The sequence below is a fragment of the Ornithodoros turicata genome, unplaced genomic scaffold (genome assembly GCF_037126465.1).
Source record: "Ornithodoros turicata isolate Travis unplaced genomic scaffold, ASM3712646v1 Chromosome106, whole genome shotgun sequence".
Lineage (NCBI taxonomy): Eukaryota > Metazoa > Arthropoda > Arachnida > Ixodida > Argasidae > Ornithodoros > Ornithodoros turicata.
Window position 1 is genome coordinate 83,507 of NW_026999294.1, and position 19,213 is coordinate 102,719.

Here is a 19,213-nt window from a genome sequence, read left to right on the forward strand (position 1 = left end):
AAATGCGATCTCTGTCCTAAGCAATTCAGCCAGAACACAAGCCTGGTGCGTCACAGGCGAGAAGCCGTATAAGTGCGATTTTTGCCCCGTAGAATTCGGAGAGAGGACAAAGCTGTGTGTTCACAAGTGTACACACATGGGGGAAAGGTCATACAAGTGCGATCTCTGTCCTAAGCAATTCAGCCAGAACACAAGCTTGGTGCGTCACAGGCGAGAAGCCGTACAACTGCGATCTTTGTCCCGCAGAATTCGCAGAGAGCAGAAAGCTGTGGGTTCACAAGCATACACACATGGGGGAAAGGTCATACAAGTGCGATCTCTGCCCTAAGCAATTCAGCCAGAACATGAGCCTGGCGCGTCACAGGCGAGAAGCCGTATAAGTGTGATCTTTGTCCCGCAGAATTTGGAGGGAGCACAAAGCTGTGGGTTCACAAGCGTACACACATGGGGGAAAGGCCAACAAGTGCGATCTCTGTCCTAAGCAATTCAGCCAGAACACAAGCTTGGTGCGTCATGGGCGAGAAGCCGTATAAGTGCGATCTTTGTCCCGCAGAATTCGGCGGGAGCACAAAGCTGTGGGTTCACAAGCGTACACACATGGGGGAAAGGCCATACAAGTGCGATCTCTGTCCTAAGCAATTCAGCCAGAACACAAGCTTGGTGCGTCACGGGCGAGAAGCCGTATAAGTGCGATCTTTGTCCCGCAGAATTCAGAGGGAGCATAAAGCTGTGGGTTCACAAGTGTACACACATGGGGGAAAGGCCATACAAGTGCGATCTCTGTCCTAAGCAATTCAGCCAGAACACAAGCTTGGTGCGTCACGGGCTAGAAGCCGTATAAGTGCGATCTTTGTCCCGCAGAATTCGAAGGGAGCACAAAGCTGTGGGTTCACAAGCGTACACACAAGGGGGAAAGGCCATACAAGTGCGATCTCTGTCCTAAGCAATTCAGCCAGAACACAAGCTTGGTGCGTCACGGGCGAGAAGCCGTATAAGTGCGATCTTTGTCCCGCAGAATTCGGAGGGAGCACAAAGCTGTGGGTTCACAAGCGTACACACATGGGGGAAAGGCCATACAAGTGCGATCTCTCTCCTAAGCAATTCAGCCAGAACACAAGCTTGGTGCGTCACGGGCGAGAAGCCGTATAAGTGCGATCTTTGTCCCGCAGAATTCGGAGGGAGCACAAAGCTGTGGGTTCACAAGCGTACACACATGGGGGAAAGGCCATACAAGTGCGATCTCTGTCCTAAGCAATTCAGCCAGAACACAAGCTTGGTGCGTCACGGGCGAGAAGCCGTATAAGTGCGATCTTTGTCCCGCAGAATTCGGAGGGAGCACAAAGCTGTGGGTTCACAAGCGTACACACATGGGGGAAAGGCCATACAATTGCGATCTCTGTCCTAAGCAATTCAGCCAGAACACAAGCTTGGTGCGTCACAGGCGAGAAGCCGTATAAGTGCGATCTTTCTCCCGCAGAATTCGGAGAGAGCACAAAGCTGTGGGTTCACAAGCGTACACACATGGGGGAAAGGCCATACAAGTGCGATCTCTCCTAAGCCATCAGCCAGAACACAAGCCTGGTGCGTCACAGGCGACAAGCCGCATAAGTGTGATCTTTGTCCTGCAGAATTCGCAGAGAGCAGAAAGCTGTGGGTTGAGAAGCGTACACACATGGGGGAAAGGCCATACAAGTGCGATCTCTCCTAAGCCATTCAGCCAGAACACAAGCCTGGTGCGTCACAGGCGACAAGCCGTATAAGTGTGATCTTTGTCCTGCAGAATTCGCAGAGAGCACAAAGCTGTGGGTTCAGAAGCGTACACACATGGGGGAAAGGCCATACAAGTGCGATCTCTGTCCTAAGCAATTCAGCCAGAACATCAGCCTGGCGCGTCACAGGCGAGAAGCCGTATAAGTGTGATCTCCAGAGTCAACATATAAAGTCGTGGAGAAGCTAGCACTACCAAGTGAAAGAGGACGACCCGGGCCATCAGACGAGTGCTCGGTCGTATTTATCGTGTCATACCCTAGGCCCGTTTGCCGAACGTCTGTGATGAGCCGCCCGGGTTTATGTCGTAGCCGTGCTCAAATTCCTGGTTTCTTAAGTGCTCCAGTAGGCGGGCAACGCGGCTGCCTGAAATGAGACGAGGATCATCCCCCATCACCGCCTCGGGCTCGCCATCCTCAGCTGGCAGTTAACCTCTCCAGCGTCAACATATAAAGTCGTGGAGAAGCTGGCACTACCAAGTGAAAGAGGACGACCGGGGCGATCAGACGAGTGTTTGGTCGTATTTATCGCGTCATACCCAAGGCCCATTTGCCGAACGTCTGGGATGAGGCGCCCGGGTTTATGTCGTAGCCGTGCTCAAATTGCTGGTTACTTAAGTGCTCCAGTAGGCGGGCAACGCGGCTGCCTGAAATGAGACGAGGGTCATTCCCCATCACCGCCTCGGGCTCGCCGTCTCAGCTGGCAGTTAACCTCTCCAGCGTCAACATATAAAGTCGTGGAGAAGCTGGCACTACCAAGTGAAAGAGGACGACCCGGGCCATCAGACGAGTGCTTGGTCGTATTTATCGCGTCATACCCAAGGCCCATTTGCCGAACGTCTGAGATGAGGCGCCCGGGTTTTTGTCGTAGCCGTGCTCAAATTCCTGGTTTCTTAAGTGCTCCAGTAGGCGGGCAACACGGCTGCCTGAAATGAGAGGATCATCCCCCATCACCGCCTCCGGCTCGCCGTTCTCATCTGGCAGTTTGTCGTTAACCTCTCCAGCGTCAACATATAAAGTCGTGGAGAAGCTGGCAGTACCAAGTGAAAGAGGACGACCCGGGCCATCAGACGAGTGCTTGGTCGTATTTATCGCGTCATACCCAAGGCCCATTTGCCGAACGTCTGGGATGAGGCGCCCGGGTTTATGTCGTAGCCGTGCTCAAATTCCTGGTTCCTTAAGTGCTCCAGTAGACGGGCAACGCGGCTGCCTGAAATGAGACGAGGATCATCCCCCATCAACGCCTCCGGCTCGCCGTTCTCAGCTGGCAGTTAACCTCTCCAGCGTCAACATATAAAGTCGTGGAGAAGCTGGCACTACCAAGTGAAAGAGGACGACCCGGGCGATCAGACGAGTGCTTGGTGGTATTTATCGCGTCATACCCAAGGCCCATTTGCCGAACGTCTGGGATGAGGCGCCCGGGTTTATGTCGTAGCCGTGCTCAAATTCCTGGTTTCTTAAGTTTCTCCAGTAGGCGGGCAACGCGGCTGCCTGAAATGAGACGAAGATCATCCCCCATCACCGCCTCGGGCTCGCCGTTCTCAGCTGGCAGTTAACCTCTCTAGCGTCAACATATAAAGTCGTGGAGAAGCTGGCACTACCAAGTGAAAGAGGACGACCCGGGCCATCAGACGAGTGCTTGGTCGTATTTATCGCGTCATACCCAAGGCCCATTTGCCGAACGTCTGGGATTAGGCGCCCGGGTTTATGTCGTAGCCGTGCTCAAATTCCTGGTTTCTTAAGTTTCTCCAGTAGGCGGGCAACGCGGCTGCCTGAAATGAGACGAAGATCATCCCCCATCACCGCCTCGGGCTCGCCGTTCTCAGCTGGCAGTTAACCTCTCTAGCGTCAACATATAAAGTCGTGGAGAAGCTGGCACTACCAAGTGAAAGAGGACGACCCGGGCCATCAGACGAGTGCTTGGTCGTATTTATCGCGTCATACCCAAGGCCCATTTGCCGAACGTCTGGGATTAGGCGCCCGGGTTTATGTCGTAGCCGTGCTCAAATTCCTGGTTTCTTAAGTTTCTCCAGTAGGCGGGCAACGCGGCTGCCTGAAATGAGACGAAGATCATCCCCCATCACCGCCTCGGGCTCGCCGTTCTCAGCTGGCAGTTAACCTCTCCAGCGTCAACATATAAAGTCGTGGAGAAGCTGGCACTACCAAGTGAAAGAGGACGACCCGGGCGATCAGACGAGTGCTTGGTGGTATTTATCGCGTCATACCCAAGGCCCATTTGCCGAACGTCTGGGATGAGGCGCCCGGGTTTATGTCGTAGCCGTGCTCAAATTCCTGGTTTCTTAAGTTTCTCCAGTAGGCGGGCAACGCGGCTGCCTGAAATGAGACGAAGATCATCCCCCATCACCGCCTCGGGCTCGCCGTTCTCAGCTGGCAGTTAACCTCTCTAGCGTCAACATATAAAGTCGTGGAGAAGCTGGCACTACCAAGTGAAAGAGGACGACCCGGGCCATCAGACGAGTGCTTGGTCGTATTTATCGCGTCATACCCAAGGCCCATTTGCCGAACGTCTGGGATTAGGCGCCCGGGTTTATGTCGTAGCCGTGCTCAAATTCCTGGTTTCTTAAGTTTCTCCAGTAGGCGGGCAACGCGGCTGCCTGAAATGAGACGAAGATCATCCCCCATCACCGCCTCGGGCTCGCCGTTCTCAGCTGGCAGTTAACCTCTCTAGCGTCAACATATAAAGTCGTGGAGAAGCTGGCACTACCAAGTGAAAGAGGACGACCCGGGCCATCAGACGAGTGCTTGGTCGTATTTATCGCGTCATACCCAAGGCCCATTTGCCGAACGTCTGGGATGAGGCGCCCGGGTTTATGTCGTAGCCGTGCTCAAATTCCTGGTTTCTTAAGTTTCTCCAGTAGGCGGGCAACGCGGCTGCCTGAAATGAGACGAAGATCATCCCCCATCACCGCCTCGGGCTCGCCGTTCTCAGCTGGCAGTTAACCTCTCTAGCGTCAACATATAAAGTCGTGGAGAAGCTGGCACTACCAAGTGAAAGAGGACGACCCGGGCCATCAGACGAGTGCTTGGTCGTATTTATCGCGTCATACCCAAGGCCCATTTGCCGAACGTCTGGGATGAGGCGCCCGGGTTTATGTCGTAGCCGTGCTCAAATTCCTGGTTTAAGTTTCTCCAGTAGGCGGGCAACGCGGCTGCCTGAAATGAGACGAAGATCATCCCCCATCACCGCCTCGGGCTCGCCGTTCTCAGCTGGCAGTTAACCTCTCTAGCGTCAACATATAAAGTCGTGGACAAGCTGGCAAGTCGAACAAAACGACCGATCCGTCTGACTGCCAACATCTAGCTATAATTGCAATGCCTGGCAACCACCACACACTTTCCATTGGTGACGGCAATACAACGTCATAGCCACGGAGGAGGGTGCTTGCGTTCCGTGTTGTGGGGGCCACCAAGCAGAAGACGATTACGTTGGACCACAAAGTACGGCTCACATGTCATGTCTGCCAGCGCAAGTGTAGGAAACGATTCACACATAGAAAGCTGTTCATCGTTGCGGGTTATCCGAAGGCCTGCAACGTAGAGAAAGGTAATGCTTCGGCCTTCAGGCACGACTAGACACCTTGTGGCGTTGTGGGTGCGACTGGCAGGCGCCATCGCGCTCACAGCTGGCGATAGTTATGGTGACCATTGCCTGGCATTGCACAACACCGCTGACGTAGCGGGGGCCAGCAGCACAGCCCGCATAGTTGCTCCATCCTCTGGAGAATGCGCCTGGGACCACGTGTATGAACGCGCGTTTCTGGAGCGATTGTGGAGCGAACGTGGAGCGATTTGCCTCGCAAGACATATTAGTTTCTCGGCACGAAGAGAGTTTCCAGAAAAAAAAATATATATAGGAGTTCTACAAATTTCATAGACCCTTTAAGAAAGCGCTAAAAGACGGCACAGAAGAAAACGCGGGCAAGAGGCTTTGGAGTCTCTTTCCGTCCACCTCGCATACTATCTGCACGTGCCAAGCCAGGTCGGTTTACATTGTCTGAGATTTCTTGAGGATTTTTTTTTTTCATACATATGTAACCTTTCTTCGACAAGCACTTTTACCCACCCATATACTGCATTAGAACAAGTATTGCCAGCATTTTCTCGAAGTGTTGATAAGGCTCTTCACTGTAGGATTTCAACACTTCTTCACAAACATACTATTTTGTGTGATTTTCAGCATAGTTTCGGCAGCGGCCAGCCCCTGAGGCTGCATTGCTACAGCAGGAAGTCGCTGATGATGACAGTCCGAACACCTAGTACTCTCGTCATACGGACAGTCTTAAATGATAATTGACAACGACCACTGAACATGTGCCCGTATGCCTGCCAGGGACCATTGGATCTAATGCACTTGAAGGAGTTGACACATCACGCGCTCGGTGTCACTACGTACATTCTCAATTGTCATTGGTTCCAGTGATCTTGTGATATAGATAGCAGCGGAGCAGAGTAAAATAATGCAGCGCAGAAAAAGTAGGCTTACATTTCAGAATGTATCCCATTCCCTGCTTACCGTACGAAGTTCCAGTGGCGCACAAAGACGTGACGGACGAAAATCGAAAAAAAAAAAAACTGAGTTAACGAAACTCCGGAGGATGAAAAGTTACCAACGCAAACTTTATTTTCCGTGCATCCCGAATTGCCTACAGAGAAGGCAACATGGTGGCAGGTCACAGTTCCGTCCAGCTACCGCTAGATGTGCCAACTGGCACAATCTGTTGGACGCAGAGTGAACTTATAGGGCCTCCTTCGTTCGAGAGTGTTTGGTTAGAACGCTCTTGAAATATCGCAGTGGTTTCGCTTGCTTCTTGCCGTCCGTCTAGCTGTTTCTTTGGGTGTTTGTCCGCCAGATCGAGAAGAGTGAGAATTTCTGTCCATGATCGAGAAAGACGGCATCCCGTTTCCGTTCTTGATGTTCGCGTGGACAGTATTTTTTTAGCATGCTCTCATCCCAGAACTTCTCACAAAACGCAGCCCGGGAACCCTGGGGAATTCTATCTCGTACAAAAAGTATAGAAATGGCTACTGTGTCGTAGACAGTATCAGGGAGCTGAAGATCCGTCTAAGGAGGCTCCAGTTGTGAAGTGCAAAATGAATGTATATATTGTAACTTGTATTGCATACAGTGCAACAAACATTTCCCCCAGATGCGGTTCTCATAACTGAGTCATTTTTATTACTTTTTTCATAATAAGGTCACTTCATAGATTACATTATGATAATACGATAATACATGTACAGTTGTTTAATACCTTCCCTGTGTCGTGTTAGGCCTCATTTAAGGCATTTGGAAATTACTAAGGTAGCAGCATACATAAAATATCTATCAAGCAATGTCCACCATGCTGATTGGAAAGGCCCGATCAAGAATGTGAAATTCTTTCACACGTCGGATCACACCTTCAACATGGACTCTTTCACTGGCAATTTCTCTTGTACTCTGAACACTTCTCTTGGATATCGGGGCTTCTCCTCTCACCCTCAATGGTGGATTGTACACTTCAGTTCCTTGGGGACACATGGAACATTGGAGCCCTTATCTACCATTAATGCATCACCCTCTTCGAGGCGATCTAACAATATCTCTAACTCTGCACCATGTCCACATCAGATACGGACCAACCCAAAAGCCGGGAAACAAACCTGATGTAACCGCCCGGCGTGCAGACTACAACTGCCTTCTAGGTGTTGTAATGTTTATAATGCGAAAAAGTTTGTCTCTGTGCATTTAGTGAGGGTGGCCTCCGGATTCTGACTTGAGTCGCATCGAGTACTAATCTTGTGTTGGGAAGCTTGCGAAAAGCTTTGGGCAAATTCATTTGTGTTTCCTGGACGGTTGGAAATGTTGTCATGTCTCGCAATTCTTCTTGTCTTTTCACAGGCCAAAGCCACCGAACCCGTTTTTGAGGATATAACATATCACATGGAAACCTGAAAAAAGAAAAACGTAACTTCTTGCCCTGCACATAATAATTCGTACAGCCATAAGAGATGCATTTCACAGGCATGGCTTGCAGCAGCGGCGAGATGGCGTGTTTTTCAGCCAGTTCGAAACCCGGCGGGAAGCACTAGGGAGAGTGGGATGTGCGCCTGCGCCGTTTTTTTTTCGCAAGTGGCGGATTAACATTGACCATGTGAGTTCATTTTATTTGAGATCCTCAGAGTAGCGAGTTGCAGACTAAACACAATTTTGTAAACGGTAATGATTGGTGCCACTAATATAATAAGCGATAATTATACTTGATTACCATTCTCGTGTAGAAAGATATTCTCTAGAGAGACGACAATGAGTGGGGATGACGATGTACTACAGAGTGCGGCTCGTACTCGGGAAGGTATTCGCACTAGGCCCTGTGTGGCCACTGTTCCTAGTGGTGGAAGAAGAAGAAGGTAATTTGCACTAGTCACTGACAGCATCGCCTTAGTAAATCTATTGAATGTATAGTCAAGTACAGTTACACGGACATTACCTATATATGCACCCCTCCTGCTACCATGAGCCACCATCCGAATCAAGATATAACACACATTTCCTCGTAACTGCGTTCTTGTAATTCGATTGAACAGTTACTCACCTGAAAGTGAAATGCCGAACCACCGTATCACCATAGAAGATGAGAAGTAGATACCGTTTTGTGTTTCGCATACCCCGATTTATCCCTTTACCTTGTCTGGCTGGAATCCCTGCTCGACGATGAAGCGTCTCCTCGCTCTTCTCTCTGCCATCATCTTCGGGCGCCTGCCAACGCCCGACGCAGTGCCAATCTTGTTATTGGTACTGCACTACCGGCGCATCTTGTCGCGCCTCCCGGGGCCTTTAACAGCCTCCAGAAAGAACTGGTGACCTGCCACCGCGTTCACGAATACCTGACGGGGGCCATAAACCTCGTCTGCGATGTCCTGCAGGGCGAAGACCTCGACTTTGTGAGGTTTCTCGTCAGCCACTACCACAGGCACATGACGACTGGCGACGCCACATGCCGCACCATCACCCTCGTCCTCCACACGCCCACCAATTCTTCCGTCGCCCAAAGATCTCGTGGTGTGCGTGAAATGCCACATATTCTCCTGGTGATGATGAGGAGGAAGGAAGCTTTCCAGCAATAAATGTATGTCATGGTGTCTCGTATTGCAACAGCATTCAGACACTCTTTCGAATGACAGATCCATAGATGTGAGAATCATCATTTACCATGATGCTGATGACACATCCTTAGTTACATAAGAACTTTGTGACCGTACTATGCCCATATTCTATTCACCCTCCACTCACTGCTCTACAGTTAGGGCTAGAGTGCGAGTCAAGGCAGAGGAGAGCTGGTGTGAAATGAGAGTACCTGTCACAAAGAAAAAAAAAACGTGGATGCTTAGCATGCATCTGAGCGTGTGTAAGGAGCCGTGGTAAGGAGAACAAGTTGTAATACAATTGAAAGTGCACTGAAGTACTATGCTTATGTATATTAGAAGTGGTGACTCGTTTGGTTTACTACCATTTTTGAACTCAGCTATTCAGAAGACGTTCAAGACAGGCACAACACAGCCGAAGTAGAGGCATTCTGGCATTCGCCATAAATAGGGGCATAATTGCAATGTGGATGCAGGTGGATATGATAAATCATGTGGCATGACTCCACAGGGGTGTGTTTTTCCATTCTTAAGGTTTACCGATACAGCATATGAAGTCGAGTAATTTTTAACACTCCTACTCACAAAAGGATGCAGAACAGCATGCATACATTTTTGTTTGAAAGAAAAGCCTTGAGCTTCAGGAGACACAAAAAGGACACTTTTTTGTTGTTGTTTAGCGCTATATTCACACTGAACACATGAGCACATGAACAAACTCTGTGGCCATATGACAGCTATCAACAAACACGCTATCAGCTATCAACGGGTGCTTGTTTAGCTAGTTTACTACTGTTGTCTATATCCACACTAAATAAATGAGCACAGAAAAGCAATGCAGTCACACGGCAGCTGTCAATAACGCAAAAGCACGATAGCTACTGCTAACATATGGGTGCATGTTCTTCCACGTGCTTGTGTGCTCAGTGCACTGTAAACTTTTTCACACCTTTAAAGGTGAGCGCTATGCACATTCAACCTGGTTGCGTAACATTGTACCCCCAGGATGATATTTTAAAAATTCGGAAAGCATTAGAAAAGGTCAAGTGTCAGTGCAAATCTTGCTTTCATTATTTCTTGGTGCTAATGCATATGTGCATCGCTACCGATAATCGAGCACGTGTCTACAATACTGTTCAACAATGTTGAGACATTGCAAGACTGAATTTTTGGAAAACACGCAACATTTGAGTAAAGAAAATTAGTGCGAAACCGTGCTCCATTATGATCTTACCAAAATTACACCGAAAAAGGTATACGCACTGCACGTTATTACACCTTTCAAGACATGAAAACAGTTACAGTGTGTATATAAACTGCTGCACTGTCTGGACAAATCCGTACTCATGTTAACGTAAGTTAACTTTCTTTTAAGTAGTTGACATGGTCATGTGGCCATGTACAATTTGTTCACGAGCTCATGCTACAGTATGGCAGAACCACACTTCCGTTTTGATGTTGCATGCACCAGCTGACTTCTATTATATTCAGGGTGTCGAACCGAACCCGAACCGAAAACAGTACCCGAACCGTTCTTTTTGCCGGAACCGAACCCGAACCGCAATTTTCGTGACACTGTTGAACCCGAACCGGAGCAGAACCGGAAAAAATAATAGAGGTAACCGGTTCGCAACAAAACGGTTCGGACATAAAAGAAATCAGCATAAGTGTTCAAGTGCCTCTCAATCCCTGAACGAGGACACATTGGTGTCCTCGTTGGACATTGGGACGAATCATGGATTTCGCAAATTTTCAGCTAGCAGTCAAACGAGGACGTATAGTAAGTATGCTTTCAGAGTCGTTTTTAACACGTTGAAACGCAGTTGTCCTTGTGAGCGCCGCGGCTAGCGCCCCACGCACGCGCTGTGGCGTCGGCTCTTCACAGAGGAGGCGCCACGCGGACGAATGAAGCATGAATGGAGTAGGCCAGTTGTGTAGCTCTATAGGACGAATATGTGATTAAGCAAGCGCCCAACATTTCCCTTTACACGTGAGCACCAAAAATTAAACAAGTCAGAAACATGAGAAGTGGAGAAGGAGCGTACGCAGAACGGTGCCTGTTTGATTGGTCGTGGTTTGAACAGTAAATGTGGTTCTGCTTACTGGTAGTGCAGTCGTGTCGTGACACATTGCGTTTGCGTTGTGGATTAACTGGTACACGGCTGTGAGCTCGGACAGAGCAAGGCTGGCAGACTTATTTTCCACATGCTTCAGTACGGTTTCAGATCGATTCACGCTGCGAATGCAGTGTGCCGGCAGGTACCGTCGTCTATGTAAAATGCTGTCAGGGATGGGCAGTATTTAAATACATTGTAATTAAAATACTATTTAAAATATAAATACATGTATTTATATTTTGTATTTAAATACACACTAGAAAAATGTATTTATAATTATATTTAAATGCCAACTTTTGGGTACTTATTCTTGTAAATAATTTATAAATACTCCTATATACAGAATGTACTGACTCATATCCGAAAATTGCCCTGCATTTGACCTTTCAGGAAGACGGGCGAGTTTCGGGCGCAGTTATGCCGTGTTTGCGCCAGCATGCGCATGCGACAACCATTCTAGATGACGAGTTTTTCACTGCTGTTGCGGATAACGATCGCGACTACCCAATTACCTTGTTGTACGAAGCATCCTCGTCAAATTTAGTACAAGCCTTTGTTCATCGGCACCTGTGGAGATGCTGTTCTCCATTGCGAATCTGATTGTCCGGCCGAACAGAGACGCCTAAAAGATGCAGTCTTCGAGAAATTTATAATGTTAAAATCGCCATGATAATCTAACAAATAAATGTTATTGTTACTTGCTGATTTGTTGTTATAATCATCATTATTTCTGTAATTCCAGATGCCATCCAGACGCCATCTTACAGCATTTATGGTACTAGTAGTTACAGTATTTAAATACTGTATTAATATTTTGTATTTAAACACTCACATTGAAAATTATTTATGAAGAGTATTTAAATACCCCTTTCAACAAAGTATTTTGTATTTATATTTAAATAAAAAAATGTATTTATGCGCATCCGTGAATGCTGTCCATCTTATTAGGCTTCATTTAAGTGTATCTTGCTGGCACTGTGCGTGTGAGGTTTAGGAACAGAAAGTAGCAGGACTACAGCACTTCATCAGCGTGGACGCTATGTGCAAGTGTTGATACATTTCTCCTTCCTCTCGCTAAAGGGAGTACCTGACCACTAACAACGTCAATGCAGACAACAGCAGTAAGTTATTAGCCACGCATTACCTGATAAAAGCAGTTTTATGGGAGATATAAAATGGAAGCGTTGAACCGGTTCGCGAACCGGTTTGTGAACCGGTTCGATTTTTGGCGTGGCCGAACCGGAACTGAACCGGAACGAAATCCAAGCAACGCGAACCCGAACCCTAACCGAACCCGTATCTTTTGCGGTTCGACACCCTGATTATATTTGTCAATACGATCTATTGATGAGTCTAGCCTATGTTTTGTTATATTTGGACATTTCCACCATCACGATCACATTCAGCATCGCCCCCGCAGCTCCGATCATTCCAGTCACCTCTCATCGTCACCACTTATCATTGTCACCACTCATATTAGACACCCTAGCTATGGAAAACCTCCCCACTTCATCATCAGAATATGTATATATGTTGTTTGTTATCTTCATCTGTTCTTTAATAAACACATCCCCCTTGGAAGGTACTATACGCAGTAATTGATTCCATTCAACTTTAAGCGTGGTACAATGGGAGCAAGGGATCTTCAAAGTTTCTGTGCAATTCAACTCTATTGCGGCACGACATTTCAGATGGAGTCAGCATGCGGAATGCTATGCCAAGTTTGTAGAACAGAGAATACTTCTGTATAGTTTCACATATCTGTCTGTCTGTCTACTTGTGATGCCACAGGCCCACGCTGTGGCTGAACTCTGCAAGACGCACATCCCACTTGTAGGGATCCTCTGTCATATGTGTCTGCTTGTGACATCGCAATTCGTTCTGTGGGTGACCCTGCAGGTCAGAACTCGCACCTGTATGGCTTCTGGCCCGTGTGTGCGCATTTATAATTGTTCAGATTTGTGTTCTGGCTGGACTCTGCACGGTAGACATGGCACTTGTGTATGGCTTCTCCCCTGCACATAGTGCCGCAAGATCATTGCCATGGCTGAACTTTGCAAGAGAGGGGACTGCACTCGTACAGCTTCTTACACGTGCGTTTTCCCTCATAAAAAGACGTACTTGTGTTCTGGCTGAAGTCTGCAGGAGAGACATCGCGCTTGTATGGCTTCTCGCCCTCGTGCCTGCACTTGTGGTTCCACAGCTCCGTGCTCTTGCTCAACTCGGCAGGATAAACATCGCACTGGTACGGCTCCTCGCCCGTCCGTGTGTGTGTGTCCACTTGTGCTGGTGTAGGTTCCCGCTCTGGCTGAACTCTGCAGGGCAGACATCGCACTTGTATGGCTTTTCGCCCGTATGTGTACGCTTGTGCTGCTGTAGGTTCCCGCTCCTGCTGAACTCTGCAGGGCAGACATCGCACTTGTATGGCTTCTCGCCCGTGTGTATCTGCTTGTGCTGGTGTAGGTTCCCGCTCTGGCTGAACTCTGCAGGGCAGACATCACACTTGTATGGCTTTTCGCCCGTATGTGTACGCTTGTGCTGCTGTAGGTGGACACTCGTGTTGAACTGTGCAGGGCAGACATCGCACTTGTACGGCTTCTCACCCGTGTGTGTCCACTTGTGCTGGTGTAGGTTCCCGCTCTGGCTGAACTCTGCAGGGCAGACATCGCACTTGTATGGCTTCGCACCCGTGTGTGTCCGCCTGTGATACCGTAGCTGGAGACTCGTGCTGAACTGTGCAGCGCAGACATCGCACTTGTACGGCTTCTCGCCCGTGTGTGTCAGCTTGTGCTGGTGTAGGTTCCCGCTCTGTCTGAACTCTGCAGGGCAGACATCGCACTTGTATGGCTTCTCACCCGTGTGTGTCCGCCTGTGATACTGTAGGCTCCCACTCCGGCTGAACCCTGCTGCGCAAACAACGCACTTGTATGGCTTCTCGCCCGTGTGTGTCCTCTTGTGCTGGTGTAGGTTCCCACTCTGGCTGAACTCTGCAGGGCAGACATCGCACTTGTATGGCTTCTCACCCGTGTGTGTCCGGCGGTGACGCTGTAGGCTCCCACTCCGGCTGAACCCTGCCGCGCAGACATCGCACTTGTATGGCTTCTCGCCCGTGTGTGTCCGCCTGTGATACTGTAGCTGGACACTCATGCTGAACTGTGCAGGGCAGACATTGCACTTGTACGGCTTTTCGCCCGTATGTGTACGCTTGTGCTGCTGTAGGTTCCCGCTCCTGCTGAACGCTGCAGGGCAGACATCGCACTTGTATGGCTTCTCGCCCGTGTGTGTCCGCTTGTGCTGGTGTAGGTTCCCGCTCTGGCTGAACTCTGCAGGGCAGACATCGCACTTGTATGGCTTAGCACCCGTGTGTGTCCGCCTGTGATACTGTAGGTGGCGGCTCTGGCTGAACTGCGCAGGGTAGACATCACACTTGTATCGGTTTTTGTCTGTGTGTGCTCGTTTCCGCAGCTGCAGGTGCGCAATCTGGCTGAACTCCGCAAGGCGGAGATCACTCTTGTGCGGCTTCTTGCCCGTATGTGCTCGCTTGTGACACCATGGGCTCGTGCTCCGCCGGAACTGTGCAGAACAGAGATTGGACTTGCATGGCTTCTCGTCTGTATGCTTCGACACGTGGTTCTCGTCACTCCCAGACCATGAGAACCCAGGAACAGAGGAACAGATGTCGCACCCAATACCCGTCTCTCCCATCTGAGCATCCGATGGAGGAGTAGTGGGACTCTCTCTTGCTGCTGAAATTTCGGAAATGGGACATTCAGAGGCCTTATCATCACGGGCGCATCTCTAATTGACAAATATTGGAAAAACCCTACGGTATCACTTTTGCGGTCACACTATGCGTGTCCGCCACAGCAAATAATCCTCCTTGGGACTCCCTGCGGTATTTGCTGTGAGGTAAAGTGAGGTGAGGAAAAACATCTGGGACAAAAACTGAGGTGAAGGCAAATATTGTGAGGGCTTTGGCACACCTCTACCTGTGTTCACTGGGTGCCGACATTTTGGGGAAACTAGATTGGATTACATTGAATAGACCCTTCCGCCACGCCAGGGTGCGTCAACGCGCGACAGCTGGATGTGCGTCCCATTGGACTTGCGGTTACAGCTGCTTTTGCGAAGACGCTTTTGATAGCTCCACGCCACCAGGTAGCACCAGCGCACGTTAACCTGTTTTGTTCCCCGTTGGTCTTCCAGTTTGCGTCGTTTGTTTGTGAATGGTGAAATGGTCTATAGGATATTCCCATACGACGTGCGAACATGACAGATTTTGCATCCGCCTCTATGGGCGACGTATGGATGTAGACGGGCATGTCGTGAAGATCCAGAACGGCAGAAGTGCTTGCTAGCAGAAATGATTGACCGCAGAACCGAGTGTTGAAACAGACTCCAGGTATCACGGAAATCCCTGTATTATATATATATATACAAGGTTCGCCAAGATAAACTTCGGGGTTTGTAACGAAGATAAAACAAATAAGAACAGTGTCGGGGAGCAAAAGTAGATGTTAGAGGATGTATAATGCCCCCAAATTTTATGTCGATACTGCCATTTGGTCCGTTCCTTTGCTGATAAATCGTGAAAATTACAAAACTGCCGCTGCCAAGTCCACTATACCTGTGTTTCAGCTCATTTCCGTCAGATGGCAAAACGGTCGAACGCGGCGTTGCAGACGACATCGAAATCTGAACAAGTGGAACTGAATGCAGAATCGTACTCTGCAACTCTGCGTTCGACCCTTTCGTCATCTGACGGAAAGAAGCTGAAACACAGGTATAGCCGTTTAGGGTAGCTATTTTTGAATTTTCACGATTTATCCGCAGAGAAACAGGCCAAGCGTCACTATCGACATAAAAGTTTGGGGCATAACACGTCCTCTACCATCTACTTTAGATTTCCGACACTGTTCCTATTTGTTTTATCTTCGTTACAAGCCCCAAAGTTTATCTTGGGGAACGTGTACGAGACATAACAAGGTTGAATCAAGAGCGGGCAAGAGTGTTCATGGGGAGGTGTGAGTACAACGTTCTGTTATAGCATGATAATTTTTGACCGTCCATTGCAGTTTTCTTGATATTTGCTCACGATCGCTGTCTTTCCTAGGCCTAACAAGGACGACAAAACATTCTCTTTTCGCCTAAAAATCGACGCCGAAGTACAATTTAAATGTGGTTTGCAAGACAACTGCAAGAGAACGTATACTAAGAGGGACTGGATTGATGCCCCTATCATAAAGTGTATCACTGGACTGCCCTTTGTTCAAAATGGGATACTGCAAATTTACCCGGCAAAGCATGTCACAGCTATTAAATAACCGGATTAAAGTGATAATATTGCAGAGCATGCCACAATCTGTATTTACAACAATGAGAATGGCTACGTTGCCCTGCGGGAAGGTCTGTGATAGGATGCAGAAATCGTCTGCTCTTGCGAGTGTTGATTTTCAGAAGCGACTGGGGACCGCGTCATCTCTCGTACATTTTCACTCGGCTCTCATACGAACAACGTTCTAAGAAATGGCTGACACGGTGGTTTAGAACAACCATATAAATCTTCAGAGACAAGTTAGAAGTCGCAAGACGACCTCCTCACCCCCATCACAAATCTGAAGTGCCAGCCATCGGCGCGCACAGTAGGATTACAGCTCAGACCAACAATTTCCATTACACTCCCCATTGCACACTGATCATGTTTCAAAATGAAGTGTCGCTGATGATGTACATCGAGAAGGAGTGAGTGTTTATTTAAAAACCGCATTAAATACTCCCAGAAAGAAGATGCACGATTTGACTTCCACGTATCCGATTATGCGCCACATTATCTGAGACCGCCCAGAGTCAATGCATGGACTACATTCTCCGATGCGGCGGGGATATATGTTCGAGTGTCCCCATTTCGAGAGCAAGGGGGATGACTCAATCCAAGGTCCTTCTACAGGTTCCAATTTCCATGACTAGTTGGTGACTATTTCTGGTTGACTGTAACGAAGCGTCAAAGGAACACGAACAGCAGATGTAAGCCGGCACGAGCGCTTGTGTCTTTCTTAGTTCTCTTGTCCATGTATCCTTTTGTGCTGCATTAGTCAACCACAATAAGCATTCATCACGAGAGGAGTAAAAAACAAAAGAGGAACAATATAAGAGCACGTTGCTTATGAAAATAAACCATGCATGGTTAGCAGTTCTGAGCCTGTCAAATGATGTTCCTTTCGTGTGCGTTTCCCAGACAGTGGTTTTTCTTACATTTCCCACGCATCCCAACCCAACCGACCTCCGATGCAACCCTTTTTGAGCCTCAGTCTCTTCCGCGATCTACTAGATTATAACCATGTCATAGGCACCCCTTCCCAGCGCCGCATTTTTTGGAAAGTAGCGGTGGCACTGCTCATCAGTCATTATCCCAGCTATTGCTTCCTCAACTTCCACAATACTTTGTACTTCGGCTTACCCCAGTATTTCTGTACAAGTGGTGGATATTCCACAGGTGTTTCATTCTCGGGTTAGTTATCATCATTATTCTACGCATTTTCACAGGAGCTATAGGGTTTATTTACTTGACGTCATCCGTAGGAGACCGCAACTGTTGCTAGCAAGCAGGTGTTCTGCCGTCGGCCGCCCTATTGTAGGTCCTTTCCAAGTCATTACCCACATCGCAGTCACCGTATATTTGGAGTTTCAAAATTATTGTGCCATGTGATTTGTAGCATATCCAAGTAATTTCCATGTTTTCGACATTAACAGTCATCCACAAAGCATATGGCAGCGTACGAATGCGGGTAAATAACTTTGAGAGACCTACAGTATGCCGGCGAGGTGACTTCAGTGAATAAACCCTATTGCTGTCGTCTGCTACGGTAGTCGTACATACGCTTCTGCGTAGGGTTACCACCTTTCGTTGCGAAAAATACTGGCTGAGGGAGAGGGCGTGGAATAGAGGGAAAGGAGGAAAGGCTCATAGAAAAGGGAAAGTAGGTGAGGGGTGGACGAGACACACACACATAGAGAGAGAGCACGTGCTCGCTCAATGAATAAGAATGAATAACTAAGAAAACGACTGGTGACTGCGGAGCTGGGTGTGTGTTCCAGATTTATTCAGGCTGTAGTGGAATGTTGAAGGGAAAATCCCGTAAAAGCCCTTATGAAAGGTCTTGAGCCACAAGTACCGGCAAAAGGCTGCCTGTATCACCTTCCTACCGGCAACTGGCACAGCACCCAAATACCCGGCCGTGCTGGTATAATACCGGCCTGGTGTATTCTACTAAGAGCGCTATGTCCTCGACCATCAGGACAATACAGAAGGCTCAAGAGTTCTGTTTTCTGCAGTGTTGCATGACAAATGAGAGACAGAAGAAATGGTCCGACAGAAAAGATATTTCATGTGATCGAAGCTCACTTGGTCAGTTCCTAGGAGGCTCTCAAGTCGCTGTCCCAGCGACTGTATAATACGCTACAGCACATTTTGCTATGTGTGTTTGAAGTGCCCGCACTATAGACCTCTCCCTGTTTGTAAAGAAATGACATCGTAGCATTCGGCAGAGCCACCAATTCGGTACACTTGAACTACCGTAATTTTACGCGTATTAGCCGTGGCTTAAGCACGATTTTTTTTTCTCACGGGCGCTCTGCAGCTTATCCACCACTGCGGCTTATCTCACGACTATTTTTCCCTGGTATTTTCCCCATACGCCGGTTTTAACGAAAGGGACGACAGTGTCTCTGGAACAGCACCGCCCTGCCAATGCACGAACAATGCGTAACAGGGGCGCGTTCACATTCGAGTCGACTGACCTTCCTGGTGCATTCCCTTAAGCGGCTTTAACGAAAACTGGTGACAGTAATTCACGTCTTCTGGAAGGCCACTGACCCATCAATCCATGAAAAACGCCCAACAAGGGCACAATCTGATTGTGGTAGAACTGTAGAGCTGACCCCAGAGTATGGACAACTGGGTTTATGGCCTTCTCAATACATCCTTTGTCACTCAAATCAGTTGCGTCGTACTGCCCTCGGCTTATTTGCCCAAAAAATTTTTAAATGTTCGTAAAAATGGGCCCTGCGGCTTATCTGCCGTGTGGCTTATACGCGTGAAATTATGGTACATTCGAAGCTAGGGGTGAACAAGGTCGTGCCCGAAAGCAACGGTCTTGATGGGATTACGATGGTCCCTGCAAGGGA

The 19,213-nt window shown here is 48.5% G+C and overlaps 1 protein-coding gene across 1 annotated transcript; it reads right to left on the minus strand.

Moving 5' to 3' along the window:
- Positions 1-12,450: 12,450 nt before the first annotated feature.
- On the minus strand, positions 12,451-14,915 carry LOC135371382 (zinc finger protein 235-like). The gene has a single exon (XM_064605451.1). The coding sequence runs from the start codon at positions 14,732-14,734 to the stop codon at positions 13,247-13,249; it is 1,488 nt and encodes a 495-aa protein (XP_064461521.1). The 5' UTR covers positions 14,735-14,915; the 3' UTR covers positions 12,451-13,246.
- Between the last annotated feature and the right edge of the window lie 4,298 nt (positions 14,916-19,213).